Source organism: Stegodyphus dumicola, chromosome 3 (genome assembly GCF_044657685.1).
Source record: "Stegodyphus dumicola isolate Sdum_Otavi_A_Nest chromosome 3, ASM4465768v1".
In the NCBI taxonomy this organism is placed as follows: Eukaryota; Metazoa; Arthropoda; class Arachnida; order Araneae; family Eresidae; genus Stegodyphus; species Stegodyphus dumicola.
In genome coordinates this window covers 206,851,514-206,869,759 of record NC_140770.1, presented here as the reverse complement: position 1 = coordinate 206,869,759, position 18,246 = coordinate 206,851,514, and the positions used below count along the sequence as shown (strand labels likewise).

Genomic DNA, 18,246 nt, shown 5'->3' with positions numbered 1-18,246 from the left:
ATCATATATTTATGTCACACCTGCCATTCTCTGAAAGGTTATTGTTAGAAAAGCATTAACAATATATTATCTTGTTAAAATTTTACGCCATAAAAATGGATTTATTGTCATAATTTTAGATGACAATACCAATAATAAAAGCATTACTTAATTATTTAAAATGCACATGTACATTTTTGCGGCCTACGGAAACAAATTATTTTAGAGGTTGGAAACCTCATGGTTCTTAGAGCTGTTAATAACTAAGAACACAACGTGAACAGCCAAAGCCCCCTGAAGATAATTTCAGGCGGCTTTGGAACAGCCGTGTTACAAATTAGCATTCACACCTCCTTTCATCCCGAACCGAGAACCGGCATCTATCTACAAAAATATTTCTATCTATTCGTTGTTAAAAAATTCAGAAAAAATAATAATAAATAAGAGAAGAATATAAATCTGCAAATGCGAATAACGACAGTGATAATTCAACAAAATGAACGCAAGACAAGCGAATAGGTTAAATTCGCTGGGTTACCAGGTTTGAACTATTATCGCCAAAGTTGGCGATGTTTACATTTACCGGGTTCTCTGCGGAAGTGCTTTTTAAAATTCATCTACAAAAATGTTGTTCTAAAACACATATCCTTAATATACATGAATTCTACTGGTTTCTTTTGCACCAGTTTTAAATTATTGTGTATGCATAGGGAAACCAACAAACTAAAATTTTGTAGGACATCTTCGATTTTTTGATTCCATCAAAAAACGATCTTAGACGGATATCCAACACAGTTGTCCCGATTTATCACACAACATAAAATAAATACGAAACAGCGCGAAACTCGCTAAAATTCACTTTTCCTTTTAAATTAAAACTTGATTACTTATTATGGTTAAAAAGTTTAATTTGCTTTACTTTCTAAGAATTAGATTTTGAACACTGCAGGTCATCCAGATTCATTCTTTGATTTTATTTGAATACTACATCAATCTAAGTTTTAGACTAATGATTATTCATATTTAAAAATATAATTTTTTAGAAAAATATACTTTAGTCATTATTAAATCAACACCAAGTAAATACTTAACTTATCAATTTGTAAGCATATAACTAACCTAGCTATTTTATAAAGGGGCTAAGGTATAAATAGGCAGGTTTTGCATAATTTTATAACTTCAAGGTTTTAAAAAATTCAAATGATAAATTTTTATTTAATAATTTATATTAAATGAAAAGTTTACTTTCGGAATGTCTAAGCTTAAACCATTTTTGAATATATCAGATTTTTACTCAGTCATTCATTTTTATATTCTAATATTAGAATTCATATCTCATCGAAGCCAATTCAGAAGGCAGCTTTAAAAAATATTCAAATTTCTTACGAAATTTTTAAAACATTTAAATTTACGCGTTAGAATTCTAAAATGATATTCTTTACACAAGTAAGTCCTCACAAGCAAACATAATGCTTAGAAATAAATTTGACTTTCCTAAAAGTGACTATTAAGTAACTTTAATAATTAAATTTATTCAAACCGAAGATTAAGTAAATTTGTAATTACAGTCAAATACACTGAATGGTAAATTACGATGTTGCAAGAAAAATCAAAACTTGCAAATCTTATCTAACAGTCAGTTAATTACAGAGGATTAAAAATCAAGAACTAATATAAATGATTATAAATATAATTACCTTCTAAATAATAAATCGATTTCAAATCCGCTTCGTTCCTTAAGCACTTCGCAACAAAAGCAGCGGTAGACTCCTCACCTGTCAAGTCATTAAGATTTTTCACGTTAAGACCGTAATCGTCATATAACACCACAGGGAAACAATGATTGTTCGCGAGTAAAGACCGCACGTTATTGTTTGGGATAACTGTCCTCAATGGCAGGCGTCCACCACATCGTCTTCTTAGGATAGCAGGGCAGTGAACATTAACGGAGTCCACTATATGTCCAGCATTGTAGGCCACAAAGGATCTACAATCTAGTATAAGTACTCTGTGCTTCCTGTCCAAGTTACTATCATCAGTGTTTTCGTCATTTTCATTCACGTGAATGAATGCCCGCAGTTGTTCAGGCGAAATTCCGTACATGCTTCCCGCCAAAATCTGGAGCTGCCGGGAGCGCCTCGTCGGACCACTGAACGAAGGCATGAAATCAACGGAAAATTGCTGGTATCTTTAACCACAAACCGAGCTGGATTGATAAGGATAAAAAGAAACAATCAACTGGAAACGAAGCAAGTCATTTTCCCTTTACCAACGGTCACACAAAGCGGAAATGATTGAGTCTACTACTACGAAAAGAATGATTTGAACAGGGAATGACACAAGTTATGAATGAAAGACTTTTCACTCAGTCGCTTGTCCTCTTATCCTTCCGCAGATTATGAAGTTCAAAATATTTTCCATCTGAAATTTAACAAAAGGACTTCGTATATACATTTTAGGACACATTAAATATTTAACAGGTCTATTAAAAATGAAAGGAAATAGGAAAAGGTAATTTAATGAATTTTCTTTGCGCGGAGGAATACAGAATTTCTTACAATCAATGGCGAGGTTTTGTAGGTGTAAACATATAATCTGATTGGTTCAGACGTGGCAAAAAAAATGATGTTTTATAAATTAAAAAATATACTTATAAAATTCAAGACAGATTAAAATTTACGCATTTTTATTTACAATTTTTTTTTCTGTAGAAGAATGCAAAATAAGTTTCGTATTTTGAACCAATCAGCACGGAGCACGTGTGGAGCAACGTGGTGCTCGGACCTAATATTTTGTTCTCAGCAGACGAAAAATTTGCAACTGTCAATATTTATAGTTTTTTTAAAGTTAATACTCATTTTATATGTGCTTTTGTAATTTTATTACATACATTTCATAACGCAGATATGCCTTTTGATGTTAGAAGGTAAGAAATGTGTAATCAACATTGGAATGAATAGTCATTTAATTCTTGAAAGTTGCCGGCTGTTTAGATAGTAGGGTTAATGGTTTGTTTATAGTGTGCAATGTGGAGGACAAAAACAAAATACAGATTTTAATTAAAAAGATTTGTGCATTTTAACCATAACAAAGGTTAACATATTTATAAAAATAAGCAGGAATGCAAAAATAAATATTACCGGTTAGGTTCATTTGGAATGTTTACTTTGAAGAACAAATTTTTTCAGCTACAAGAATAATATTAAATATATCACTTTAGTTATGTAGATTTTCGTATATAAGTTGATATGAGTATGCTTATCATGCATTAATCAGTATTGATATCTGTAACATTATATGACATATGCAGGTGTGATATATTGTTTTAAAATATGATTAAACTAAGAAGATTGGATTTTGCTTACTTTTAATTACTAAGAATGCTAGAAGGGAAACTTAGGTTGTTTGCTAATTTATATTATGTATTTGGGTTGCCCATAACCTGTTATTTAAATTTTGTGTAAGTAATGGAAACTGCAATATATATGTAAAAAAAGTAATAAGGGAAGAAGCAGTAAATATTTATAATACACAGTCACACCATCATCCCTTCATGGAGTGTGTGTGTGTGTGTGAGGGGGAAACAAACAAAGGGGAAAAAAAAAAGGCTTTTGATAAATTAAAGAGCATAAGTTGGAACAAGCTATAATGAGATGAAAAGCAACCATCACTAAACCTGGTTCACAAATATGCATGTCAATTGGATCCTAGCATTCCTTGGTGCGTATCAATGTGTACATGGAAAAAAAGAGTGTGCAATGCCAAGTTTGTGCAATTCTGTGATGTTTTTTTAAGTGAAAATAGGTTGAAGTGTACATAGATACAGAGTTTGTGCAGTTCTTTGACTTGTATTTTCAAGTTGGCGATTTTGAGAAACGCACGAAGCAGTGTGTACTTTTTCAGTTTGTCGCCAAGGGTGTTTGCTCTCCTAGAATTTTACCATGCATGTCTCCTTGTGACTGGTATTCTGCTATGTCATGATAATAGAACATGGTTTTTATTTTTCTGTCACCACTTGATGCTATAAAATTTAGGTATATTATTTGAATTATGATGTTATAAAATTAATATATATTGTCATTGCTTTGAAGAACAAAGCTAAAATAGTACTTTCTAATTATCTGCAATCCTACCAAAAAGTGAGCTCATTAGTAACTTTGGAGAGAAATATTTGTTTGAGTAATCTTTGTATTCTTTTCCAATAATGCATTCAATGTTACTTATTAGTCCAAAAGGGCAATTTACTCAGAAGGACTATTAATTTTGTTTTGGCATTTTGCGTCGATTCACGAGTTGTTTCACTTTTCAGATTGTTACCTATTTAAAGAAATTAAATAATGAGGAATCTGTATGAATGTATGTATGTTTCTCGCATTGTGATAAAACATTGATACTGAGAGCCATCAAAATTTGGATAACCTAAACTTTCATAGAACCTAATTTCAATTTGAAATTTGTTTTATTATCGATTTCATAATTTGTAACACTTCAACGAATTTTTGATTAACAAACTCAACAATTTCAAAGCGAGCAATGGCAACACTGTACAGGAAAAAAAAAAAAAAAAAAAAATTATCTCCAGTGCACGAGATTCTGTATCGGAAATTCTAAAAATATGCTCATTTAAAAATTATTTTGCATTTTTGCTGTTGAACTGAATTTTCTGGTTTGAGTACATAGAACATGATATTTAATAAATAAAAATAACACCCAAAAGAGCCCCTTTGGACGTAATTTTAAAATCTGAAACCTTTTAAAATTTTTTTTTCCATATGCATACTTCTTGTTTTTTTGCACAGTTGTTATTCCCGCTAAAAAAAAATACGAGAACTACATAAAGAAGACATTGTTTACAATCTTGGCACTAAAATCTTGAAATAAGGAAGAAAGAGACATATGAGGCCTTTAACTGAGTCATCATTACTGTTTATGCTTGTAGAAAGTTCAGTCCAACATTTTGCTGCTGATGATGAAAACTGCCGATTTTGCTGATGATGACTGAAATGCTGAAATTCCCATTGGAGAGATCATAATCTGCAATCATGCTAGCAAATATATCTGGATATGTTGAAAACCATTTGTGGGGATGGTATATGCATATCTGAATTGCTACATATATATATTTTTTGCAACATGGTACATAACATCACAACTTTTTGGGGTTCATTGGGGGTGTGGGTAATTGGAAAGTATCACTTTAAGTTCAGAATCCTTTCTTCGTTTAAATATATGGCTAATCTTTAGAATATGGTAACAGGTAGTTTGGCGACATTTTGGTAAGGCGATAAAGGTTACTAGCTAGGACTTTAGCAATAATCTGAGAAGTACACACTTCGAATCACAGATTATTTTGTCTCGGAGAAATGAGAGATCATGAGACATGTAATGTGACATTTTCCGGAAAATTTTGATCGTGATTTTAGCTAATTAGCACTTAAAAACAATTTCACTGCTAAAGTGCAGAATCAGCCACTTATTTGTTTGGTGCTTTTTACAAGAGTAAGAAGAATGAGATTTTTATCAATTTTCTTTGACCTTCTTAAGTGAAAATAGGTCAATGAGTACATAGATAAAGTCAAGAGTGCGCAACGCCATTTTTGTGGAATTCTAGGATGTTTTTTTAGGTGAAAATAGGTCGACGTGTACATGGATACCGTGTATGTGCAGTTCTTAAAAACTCGGGAAGCAGTTTGCGATTCTGCACTTTCTCCCAATTTCGCACCTAATCTTTGTCATGATGAAACATTTTTGTTCCATAAGAGTTCTAGTATAAGCGTAATTCGGCTAGCAGATTGTTGGAAAAAAATGCTGAGTAAAAAAAAAAAATTCCTTTACTTCGTGAAAACAAAATGGCGTCCAAAACAAAACTAGCAGGGTTGGTCGCTAAATTTTCACCAAAAAATCGCCAAGTTACCATAATGTAAAGATTCACCAAATATATATTAAAGAAAGTGGGTGTTGAATATGCAGTGTTGCTTATACAGTCAAAAGTCATTAATTCCTACACCCATAATCCGGAATGTTCTATAATCCAGACCTCAAACCTACAAACTTTCTGCGCGTGCGTTGCGTTGACGCATGCGCATACGCGTAAGACCTTTATGGCTGCGAATATGCATGTGCGCATGTGCAAAATACGTTTACGCATGTGTGTTTAATGTATAACGGACGGTATAAGCTAAGCTAAAATTATCTAATTAAGTTAATGTTGCAGATTGCATTGTTCCTTAATCTTCAAATTGGATCCGGCTTATTATTTTTTCCAGACTGTTAGAGCAATTTTATAAAGGTAAGCTTGAATTTCGATTATGTCAAATAGAATTTCCGATATATATTTGCTAATATGTAAAGGATGTACAAAGCAAAAGTATGTTTCGAAGTCCATTAAACAAAAGTGGAATTCCTGCAAAAAATGACCTAACCATTCCGAAATCTGTTTATCAATTTCACGCTGCTCTGCGGCGGGAGGGGGGGGGACATCGCAGCACGCAGTGAATTGGAAGTTGATCTGTCAGCACTATCCTTATCTTCAGGGCAGATGTTTTCATTTTATTTGGCTTATAATTCGATTTCATCTCGATGTACTCCTTCTTTTATATGATTTAAATCAAATTCCTCGTCATTATAATTCGCTTCCGATAGTGAAGAAAGTGACACAGAGGTTATTGAAAATGAAAAAATTTCGATTGACAAATTAGTCGGTATTCTCGACACAGCAATTTTAGGACTTGAACAGCGGAACTTTGTAACTGAACAAGAAATTATGTCTGTTTATAGAATTAAAGAGAAAGTATTATCACATAAAACGAAGCAATTTAAACAACTTATATTGAAAGAAATGTTCAATAAAGTAAACAAATAAATATTAAGCTTTTTTTTTTTTTTTTTTTTTTTTGTAAATTTTTATACCTTTTAGATCATAATTGTTCTTTATTTCATAAATTACGGTTTCATATTTTTAATTTTATAATTTCTGCATGCTATCTTACCAGATTTAAACTGATGATCTATAATCAGGAAAAATCAATAATCCGGAATTGACGATGTCTCGACGAGACCGGATTAACGATTTTTGACTGTAGTATACTGTACTTTTTTTAATGTTGGTGAAGTCTTGCTTTGTGTAAGTCATCATTTAAATAATTTCTTGGTATATTAAAATAAGTATATCAATACACAGAGCCATGCCTAAGTATGTTTTCACCTCATGCAAGATGATAAATTTTTATAAATGTGCACCCGTATATGAAGAGCAAAGGGTTATACGTCAGCATTTTTGTATTCAATCAGTATTTTAGATCATAATATTTTAACTTTTAGTAATTTTAAATTGCAATTTCTGTAAACTACATGTAGAATGTATGCAGTTTTAAAATTTAAAAAAAAAAAAAAAAAAAAAAAGCTCAGAACCTTATTGTCTTATTATTTTAAGTTTACTGAAATTTTTTCCAGCGTAGAAATGAAATTTCAAATTTGTGTTTGATTGAACTAAACCATATTCATGAGTTATATTTAAATGATCTTATAACTGCTTTAGCATCTGGAATTATCGTAGATAAATGGTTTTTAAAACTAACAGTTTCTGATGAAATTTCTGAAGCATTTATAATATATTATTCAGGTATTTAAGCTTTAATTTGCAAATATCATATACAGTACAAAGTCTTTAATCCGGACTTGTCAAGACTTCGGCGATTCCAGATTAGGGTTTTTTCCGGATTATAGATCATCGATTTAAATCTGGTAAGATGGCATGAAGAAATTATAAAATTAAAAATATGAAACTGTAATTATGAAATAAAGAGCAATTATGATCTGAAGGGTATCAAAATTTACAAAAGAAAAAGCTTAATATTTATTTATTTACTTTATTAAACATTTCTTTTAATGTAAGTTATTTAAGTTGCTTCGTTTTATGTGCTAATACTTTCTCTTTAATTCTATAAACAGACATAATTTTCTTGTTCAGATACAAAGTTCTGCTGTTCAAGTCCTGTAATTGCTGTGTCGAGAATACCGACTAATTTGTCAATCGAAATTTTTTCATTTTCACTAACCTCTCTGTCACTTTCTTCATGCCTTTATCCATTTTTTGCAGCAACTCCACTGTTTTTTGATGGACATCGAAACATGCTTTTGCTTTGTAGATCCTTTGGCAGCTCCAGAATCGGAAACTCTTTTTGACATAATCAAAAGTTCAAACTTACTTTTGATAAAATTGCTCTAACAGTCTTCAAAAAATAATAAGCCGGATCCAATTAGAAGATTAAGGAACAATGCAATCTGCAACATTAACTGAAATAGATAATTTTAGCCTAGCTTATACCGTCTGTTATACATTAAACGCGCATGCGTAAACGTATTATGCGCATGCGTAAAATGCGTTTAAGCATGCGCAGAAAGTTTGTAGCTTTGAGGTCCGGATTATAGATCATTCCGGATTATGGACATCTGGATTAAAGACTTTGTACTGTAGTTATTTAAATTCAAGAGCATTAATTTTTCATCTGTCAGAAACTGAGAATCTGAAGTGCATAAAGGAAAGTTTTTTTTATCACAGTAGTTTATTGGGTAAAAATATATTTACAGGTGCCTTTGGTGAGAATTGGTGGATACTGAGTTTGTGCAATTCTTTGGTATTTGGTATTTTTAATTTGGTATTTGGTAATTATTTTGGCTTTCTGAAGCAGCGATTTTTGTGCCAAAAATTGCCGTCACAAATATCCAAAGTAGCAAGTCAAAGAATTACACAAACTCGGTATCCATGTACACCTATTTTCACTTTAAAAAAATATTAGGGAATTGCACAAAATAGGCATTGCACACTCCCTTGACTTTATCCATGTACACATTGATCTATATTCTCTTAAAAAGTCAAAGGAGCAGCCAACAAAAAATATATAATCTTAGCAAACTACATTTTAAATCAAACAATGAAATAACTTTAAAAAAAAAAAGAAATTCATCTTAGCACCTTGTATCTTAAAGGAAATATCCACGTACCTTATTTGCAAATTTCCCTGTCTTCAGTCAAACAAAATTCCTTGACAGCATCTAGAAACTTCCTAAAAATTATTTGAATTAGAATCTGTATACTAGCGTCATCACATAAATTTACATAAATTAGAGTAAAAAATATCCTCCATAGTGCAGGTATTTTCCGACATTTCGACCATATGTATTTGCTTTCTACAAAGAGGACATTTATAATGTCAACTAAGTAAACCATTTACACAACAGTTAATTAAAGCTTTTTTCCCTTTCATTCCAAATCGTACAGAAACATCAAATTGATCTTAGAACATTCACCCATTTTACCATGTAATACACTAAATAACAATGTAACATTTTATACAAAATCCGTCCCATCATTCAAATTCACCGCAGTCACGCAATCAATTACATCATAATAATAGGTTTTCCATAGCATTCAACTACTCAGGTTACCATAAATGAAACAACAACTTTGCGATAATTCAAGGGAACCCTTCAATCTATTCTAACCGTTCATTGTAACAGAATTGATGAAGAAAGTTTTTGTGGAATAAAACTTATAAAATGTAGAAATTGGAAAGCAAATTAATCAGACTTAACAGCTATGTAACTATATGTGGGCATTTGCAATTAAAAAAAAAAGTGGTAAAAATATATTTGAGGGTGCCTCTTGGCAATTTTTGGTGATTGCCGAGCAAGGCACAATTTCAAGATGGCTGCTACACAAAACCAAAATAACAAGTCGAAGAATTGCACAAACTCGTTGTCCATGTACATTTTGATCTATTTTCACTTTAAAAAATCAGCGGAATGATGATGTCATATAATGTTAAAACAACGTTACTTATTACCAAAATTGAACGAAATTTATAGCCAATCGGAGCTTAATAAACTGCATTTTAAGTCGCATATTAAAGTAACATACAAAAGGAAATGCATGTTATAGCACATACTCACTACAAAAAGGAAATATCAACTTGCCATATTTAAAAAATAGTGTCTTGAGTCTGTGGCACACAAAATTCCTTAACAGCATCCAAAAAATTTTCTAAAATTAACTAGAAGATGCATACTTCCATCCCCACATAAAGTCACAAAAATACGAGTCAAAATTATCCTCCATAGTACTGAACTGTTGGTGGCATTTCATGTATGAACCTTTCTTGTGACAAACCCATTCAAAGCTATCTAAATCATCTTTACATTCGACCATAGGCATTTCCTTTATACTAACAGGACACTTATAATGACTACTAAGTAAACATTCATATACACACCAGTCAATTAATGCCTTTCTTCCCTTTCATTCCAAATCATACAGAAACTTCAGATTAATCTCATCACATTCAGCCATTTTACTGTGTACAGCACAAACTAAGCAACATACTTCCTAACTGATATTCAATGCAGAAATAAGCCCTTGCAAATATTTTCCAATTCATCGCAATCATGCAAACCATTTGTGTCATAATAAGAGTTTCCATAACATTCAACTACTCAGGTTACCATAAATGAAACAACTTGGCTATAATCCAAAGGGCACCCTAAAATATAGACTAACCAAAATATATACAGTACAAAGTCCGTAATCTAGACTCGTCGGGACTTCGGCGGTTCCAGATTAGGGGTTTTTCCGGATTATAGATTATCAATTTAAATTTGGTAAGATAGCATGCAGAAATTATACATTTAAAAATATGAAACTGTAATTTATGAAATAAAGAGCAATTATGATCTAAAGGGTATCAAATTTTACAAAAAAAAGCTTAATATTTATTTGTGTACTTTATTAAACATTTCTTTCAACGCGCGCATGCGTAATGTATGCACACCCATTCTTTACGTGCATGCGTAAAGCATACAAAAAAAAAGTTTGGGGCCTTTGAAGTCCGGATTATAGATTATTCCAGATAATGGATGCCTGATTTACGGACATTGTGCTGTATATATAATAATACGAGGGGTGATCCAAAAAAAAGTTTACAAGGCAAATGAAAAAATATTTATTAACAATAGACACAAGATACAAATGGGAATCAAGAGACACATCTGCCTTCACTTTTCCACATAGTCGGCAAACCTTTTTAGACATTTGTCAGAACGTTCGACCAACTTGTTTATCCTCAGAGCCCTGCTCATTGAGCCATTTCTCGGCAGCTGTTTTCACTGCATCATCTGAGGTGAACCGTGTTCATGATAAGTATCGCTTTAACGCCGGAAATATGAAATAGTCACATGGAGCCAATTCGGGGCTGTATAGGGGGTGATTCCAGACCTCGCACTTGAACCTTTGCAGCAATTCCCGAGTCTGGCGATATGTATGGGGCCTGGCATTGTCATGCAGAAGAGTGACGCCTTTGCTCAGTAATCCAGGCCGTTTGGGTCGGATGGCTTTACGCATTTTCGTTAAGGTGGCACAATAACGATTGGCCTTAATGGTCCAAATTAATCCAAATACTCGATTAGGATAACACCAGTCGTATCCCAGAAAATGGTTGCCATCACTTTACTGGCAGAGGGTATGACCTTAAACTTCTTCCTCATCGGTGATCCAGCGTGTTTCCACTCCATCGTGGCTCTTTTGGATTTTTGGATGTGGGGGTGAAGTGATGAAGCCATGTTTCATCACCGGTAACGACGCGATCAATGAAGTGTTGGCCATCTGAATGGTATCGCTGAAGAAATGTGAGGCTGCACATCATTCGAGTGGCCTTATGCTGTTATCACATCTATAGACGCGCGCGCTTACCCGGGACAATTCCGAGAAACGAGATTCTAGTAGCACGGCTTTAAGCGGCAGGCTTCCGAGAAATGTTTCGTCTAGCTAGGAGGAACGTGTCCCGGCTACGAGCAACATTTTAAAACTTTTCCCAAAATGTTCCGGCTGGAGACGTGTTCCTCGAACTTTCAACCAATCAGACGAAAGTTCAGCTTCTGAAGGATCACGGGTAACTTTCAATATGGTGATGGCTCTCACTGTGAAGTGATGGACGGTGGAAATAGAGGCCGATTTAATTATTGCTGTTTTGTTGTAATACAACTGCCTGAGTCATTTTTTAAATGTGTATATATTCATTAAATATATAATCGTGGAAATTTCAGAGTTGACATTATTTTACGACGTTCTTGCATTTCGGATTTGTTTACAAATTGTTCGTAGCCAAAAGTTCGCCAAATTTGTCGTATTTCGTGCTGATCGTGTATTATAACACTGTTATATAATAGAATTTTATTTCTTAAATTTAAGTTGAATAATTTTTTAAAATCCGTTTGTATATGCGCGGCTTTTCTCCTAATTACTTATCTTTTAAATTGTTAACTGCATAATCAGTGACACATTTTAAACAGTATAAAAGATGCATAAAAAAGAAAAGCATAGCTTATGTAATAATGAGAATACTCATTAAATTTGTCTATTATTTTCATGTTATTAATGAAATACTTTTTGAATTATAAATACATTAGAAACTATACTTTTATTGGAAATGCTACACATTGAAACATTGAAAATTTATGGATTTATTATTATGCATGATGAAAAACATTTGTATATACATTCATTAATATAAATCTTATTCATTACATTAATACTAATAAATCTATATTAACAACTTCTAAAACATCGCATCTCTCTATCTGTATGTAAATATATGACTTATTAGATGTGTATATATATATATATGTATGTATGAATACAAAAATGAACATTGCCAAGAAGTTTATTTGAAGTTACTTTTAATTCAGATAATGATTATGTAATTGGCAGCAACTATAGTTATCAGTTCTTTGCAAATTATTATGGGTATGTAATAATCAGTTGAAAAATAATTGATGAGTATTTGAGTACTAAAGAGTGTACACATTTTGTTATTGGGTTAATTCATAATTATATCATACGTATGATCTACGTAATAAAAACATGACTAATAAATAATAAGAAATGTAACAGCTGTGCATTTATAACATTTTATTACTTAAAACAGCGCTCAACTGATTATCACTTTCATGTCTGTTTACATAATGAATTGCACTTTCCAATTAAGTGCACAGGCCTACTAGTGGCCGAAGCGTAGTTGAACACTGGTAGTTCTGTCTCAGGTTAGAATGACGCGAACGGGCTGGCTACATGACGTTTCGTTGGCTTGCCCCATTTGTAACTGGTATATGAGCCAGTTTTAAAAAATCTTCTACAAAGGGATCCCTCTTGTTGTTATCCCTCGAGGCTTTGCGGTAATCACATAAAACCAACTGAGTCCACCAGCGGCCGAGCGGTAAAGTCGCTGAACACTGGTAGTTCGGTCCGAGGTTCGAATGCCGCGAAAGGGCTGGCTGAATGGACGCTTTCGTGGTTTTCCCCATGTGTAACGTGTAGACGAGCCAGTTTCCCTTAGAAAGTCCTCCCTGAAGGCATCCCTTCCCTTAGGCAGATAGCCCTAGTGTGCTTTGCTGTAATCTCAATAAATCAAACCATAAAACAAACTCATGATGTGAACACCTAATTTCTAGAGTTGGTATAATTAATGTGTTTTAGGTATATTACCGAGTGTTCTATGGGACAGTAAACAACTTGCACATGTTTGATTGCTCATGTATTCATATGCTTTATTTGATCTTCATTTTGCTGAATAGTACCTGCTGGCTGTGAGGAGGTAAATATCAACCATGTAGATTTTTGTCATTTGAATGGACAGAACAGTAATTATGAGCCATAAAGTTAGTCAGAAAATGCTTTCACCAGGTCACAAATTTTGCAGTGAGCCATCGAATTTTCATTGAAATGCAGACTACAGAAAATACACATAAGCGATGTGTGATAAATAGACTTATCCAGGACATGTTTTTAAACTATTCTTAGAGTGTATACAGAATTTGGCTATTACTGATGTAATTGATTGCTATAACCAGAAGTGTGTTTATCTGTTACATGAAGTGCCAGAGTGGAGATCAAAGTGATTAACTTGATAGCAATCACCTTTCTATTATCTTCCATTACTAACAATAAAGTTTAAAACGAAAAGCGTGTGAGCGATTCAAAACAACACGAAGAAGCGAATGTCACCTGAAAGGAAACATCACTTTCGCCAATCTGAGCGATAACTGATTCTTGTTTGGCTTTCAGCCTGTTTGCCAAGTGAAGATGGTAACCCTATTTCGCCAAAGGCCTTTTCTCAGAACTGTTGCTACAAACGTTTTGTCCCGGCAACAAACAGCTAATGTGATAACGGCTTTATGCTCCGCGGACAACGTACGTGGAACCCAGCGGACACAAACTTTGGAATATCACAACTCATCGGTTACAATACGCTGAACATTACCATAACTCAGGTCCAACACTGAGGCAATCTGAGGCATATTGCGGTTTTCCACATGCTTCCTGCCCGCTTGATAAGAACGACACCATTTCGCTACCTGTTGTCTACTCATTGCTTTGTCCCCGTATACCTCAACGATTTTTCTGTGAATTTCAGATGCAGTCACATTCTTGGCCCATAAGAATCGAATTACGGCTCGCACCTCTATGCGAGACCACTTTTCTAGACGTGCCATTACTGTCGCTCTTAAGTGTCTGCATACTGACGCTAGTTACTCGTAGAACCGCTGGCTTACTCAACCACCCTGGGTGGAAATATTCACTCCACAATTATTATGTTTCAAATGCTTTTCCTTGTAAACTTTTTTTGGATCAACCTACGTAATTTTATTAAAATTACCTACTTATGAACAAAGTTTGCAACAATATGTTTGTTGATTTGTTGGCTGATTAATTGTCATAACCACTACATAAAGTCTATGCTGTGTCCGTTAAATCAACTGAAAACTACATAAACATTTCCAAAACTTTTGAGTTGCATGCAATTGAATAGAGACTATGTGCAACTTTGTGCATAGCTTAATTATTATAATGGCTAGAAATGGATCAATCTGTTGAAAATTAAAAGATTTTTTCCTTTTAAAGAAAATAAAGCTAACAAGTTGGAAAGTAAAATTGATCTTTAAATGTACCAAATAGAGTAAAATTTCATAAAAATGCACATTCTTTGTATCATGGATTTAGACTTCTTCAGTGAGAAGTCTTGAGAAATAACTTTGCTTTTGACTTTCAGAACTTAAAAATAATAGTATATGGGAAATTTTTACCTATGTTTTGCTGCACAAAATTATAATGCTTCTCCCAATATGAAATAAAGTAGACCATTACTATGGTATGGCCGTAATTTTATCAGTTCTTTTTAATATTCATAGTGAAGTTCACATGTAGCATTAAAATATCTAGTTACAGTTAAGAAAATTATGATTTTAATTTTTTTATTCTTGTTTAAAAGAATATTTTCATAGATAAAATAAAATAAAAAATTTAAAGGGATAACTTCACCTTATTTTGTTGAAAGGGATGCCTTTATAGAGAAAAGGATACCTTCATGTATTAAAAATTGCATGTTACAAAATCAAAATGCAGGTTTATGTGAGTTGGATGATGAAATTAGATAATAATTGTGTAGCCAAAAATTAAAAAAAAAATGCATTGAGGGAAATCTACGAAAATCGCATATTAAATGTTTTATTTTCACTTCTTTGTATGAAGTAAAGGAAGTAGTTTAATAGTGGAAAATTTTGTATGTCGTATTTCAACGAAAATATCCATTTTAATCGCTGTTGAATTCATTTGAATGATCTTTTTGCGTGATATCTGTACGTACAAATAGAATAAAGGATTCTTTTTTCCAAAACAGATTGTAAAATGTATTCAGAAGAGATTTTTTTTTCTTAATGTCTGTGCATACACGTACATATGCATTTCGGGGGAAAAAAAAAAAAAAAAAAGTAAAAAACGAGTAGCCGTAGAACATTAAAACTTTGTACAGTCAAAAGTCGTTAATCCGGACTCGTCGGGACTTCGGCTATTCCGGATTATAGATCATCAGTTTAAATCTGGTAAGATGGCATGCAGAAATTATAAAATTAAAAATATGAAACCGTAATTTATGAAATAAAGAACGATTATGATCTAAAAAGTATCAAAATTTACAAAAAAAAAAAAAAAAAAAGCTTAATATTTATTTGTTTACTTTATTGAACATTTCTTTCAATATAAGTTGTTTAAGTTGCTTCGTTTTATGTGATAATACTTTCTCTTTAATTCTATAAACAGACATAATTTCTTGTTCAGTTACAAAGTTCCGCTGTTCAAGTCCTAAAATTGCTGTGTCGAGAATACCGACTAATTTGTCAATCGAAATGTTTTCATTTTCAATAACCTCTGTGTCACTTTCTTCACTATCGGAAGCGAATTATAATGACGAGGAATTTGATTTAAATCATATAAAAGAAGGAGTACATCGAGATGAAATACTACATTTAGTAAGGAATTATAAGCCAAATAAAATGAAAACATCTGCCCTGAAGATAAGGATAGTGCTGACAGATCAACTTCCAATTCACTGCGTGCTGCTATGTCCCCCCCCCTCCCGCCGCAGAGCAGCGTGAAATTGATAAACAGATTTCGGAATGGTTAGGTCATTTTTTGCAGCAATTCCACTTTTGTTTAATGGACTTCGAAACATACTTTTGCTTTGTACATCCTTTACATATTAGCAAATATATATCGGAAATTCTATTTGACATAATCGAAAGTTCAAGCTTACCTTTATAAAATTGCTCTAACAGTCTGGAAAAAATAATAAGCCGGATCCAATTTGAAGATTAAGGAACAATGCAATCTGCAACATTAACTGAATTAGATAATTTTAGCTTAGCTTATACCATCCGTTATACATTAAACGTGCATTCGTAAACGTATTTTGCGCACGCGCACACGTGTATTCGCAGCCGTAAAGGTCTTTACGCGCATGTGTCAACGCGACGCATGCGCAGAAAGTTTCTAGCTTTGAGGTCTGGATTATAGATCATTCCGGATTATGGGTGTCCGAATTAACAACTTTTGACTGTATAGAGGACTGCTATAACATGCATTTGTGTGTAACTAACTTTATGCACCTCCTTTTTTTTTTTCGTTCAATCGCCTGCACCTAATGTACATAAATATATCTGTCTATATAAATTACTACTCTTTTATCTGGCTTGGTAAGTCTATTTTTTTTTTTTTTAATTCTTATATTTTGGTAAATTGTGCATTTTTTCTTTAAAAATGATTGAATTTTGTTGCGGTTAAGGTTTTTATGCTGTAGTTAATCGATTAAGGTTTTTACACTTTTAATTATCAACAATTTAAAAGTTTAAGTGAAGCTAAGCCTAACGAGGCCGCCATTTGTCTACATTTGAAACTCTTAGTAGAATAGTGAATTGAGTTAGTTACTACACCAACTTCAGAGTCTTTTTGCATAGTGCGACCAAAAGTTAACTTTCACTTTTGTGCAACGAAAGTTTTGCCTTCCTGCCCGTTGGCCGAATTGCTTGACTTTGAGTCGAAACTCCAATTTTAGCTTTAAAACTTTTTTTTAAAAAACTGTTTTTAACTTTATATGGTGTTTTAGGTTTTTTTTTGTATTTTAAAATTTTTAGTGAAGATCGAGTTTTTATGTATTTTTGCCTTGTCAAAAGAGATTTCAATCTTTGAACTGTTGATAACTGGCTCTGTTGACTAAGGATTTTTCCGACCACTGCTCTAGGGTCTTAATGCTTTAAAAAGTCTTTGTGTTAAGGATCCAGTTTCCCTTATTATTCCCTTTTTATTCTTGCAGCTTTAGAATTCGAAGGTAACCTCATTCATAAATCGGAAATACAGCCTTGTGTTGCTTTGAAATGTTCCATAACTTTGGGAGATTCCCTGGCATTATTTTGCTTAATTTTAAGTAGTATGCTGAAAAAAAAGAGAGGGCTGACCGAAGACTATATATGAAATTTTCTACAAGAGTTTGTGAAATATAAAATTATGTAGCATCATAAAACACAGAATCGTAATACTAGTGTAATACTTCTTTGGCGATATGAAGCAACTCCAATGATGGAACACAGCAATAACTTTTATTTAACACTCAAAAATGGCGACATACAAACAAGAAGAGAAAACATATTCTATCATTTTAAAATAAATTACATTCTTCGTGCGAGAGTCGCACGTGGCACTCGAGTCTGGTTTCAAATATTGCCATTCACAAATACCTTAATGTTCATCTATTTAAATTATTTAAACTACAAGATTTTAATACTATTTAAAGCTGTTACAACCTCTCCCCCAATGGAGAGACTTTTTCCGAAGGGAAAAGTTCTGTAAATTTCGAAAGTTTATAAGCTCGGCTTGCTCAATTGTTTAAA

At 32.8% G+C, this 18,246-nt stretch overlaps 2 protein-coding genes across 2 annotated transcripts in view; one reads left to right on the top strand and one right to left on the bottom strand.

Annotated features, from left to right (window-relative positions):
- Positions 1-2,324, bottom strand: part of LOC118193327 (dual specificity protein phosphatase 4-like) — a 40,774-nt gene extending 38,450 nt beyond the window's left edge. The window contains exon 1 of the mRNA XM_035364401.2: positions 1,677-2,324. Coding sequence (XP_035220292.1) covers positions 1,677-2,142 — 466 coding nt within the window. The 5' untranslated portion in view covers positions 2,143-2,324. The remainder of the gene's footprint in view (positions 1-1,676) is intronic.
- Positions 2,325-2,745: 421 nt separating this feature from the next.
- Positions 2,746-18,246, top strand: part of LOC118205970 (endoplasmic reticulum-Golgi intermediate compartment protein 1-like) — a 235,290-nt gene continuing 219,789 nt past the window's right edge. The window contains exon 1 of the mRNA XM_085813805.1: positions 2,746-2,905. Within this exon, the coding sequence (XP_085669931.1) occupies positions 2,886-2,905 (20 nt within the window). The 5' untranslated portion in view covers positions 2,746-2,885. The remainder of the gene's footprint in view (positions 2,906-18,246) is intronic.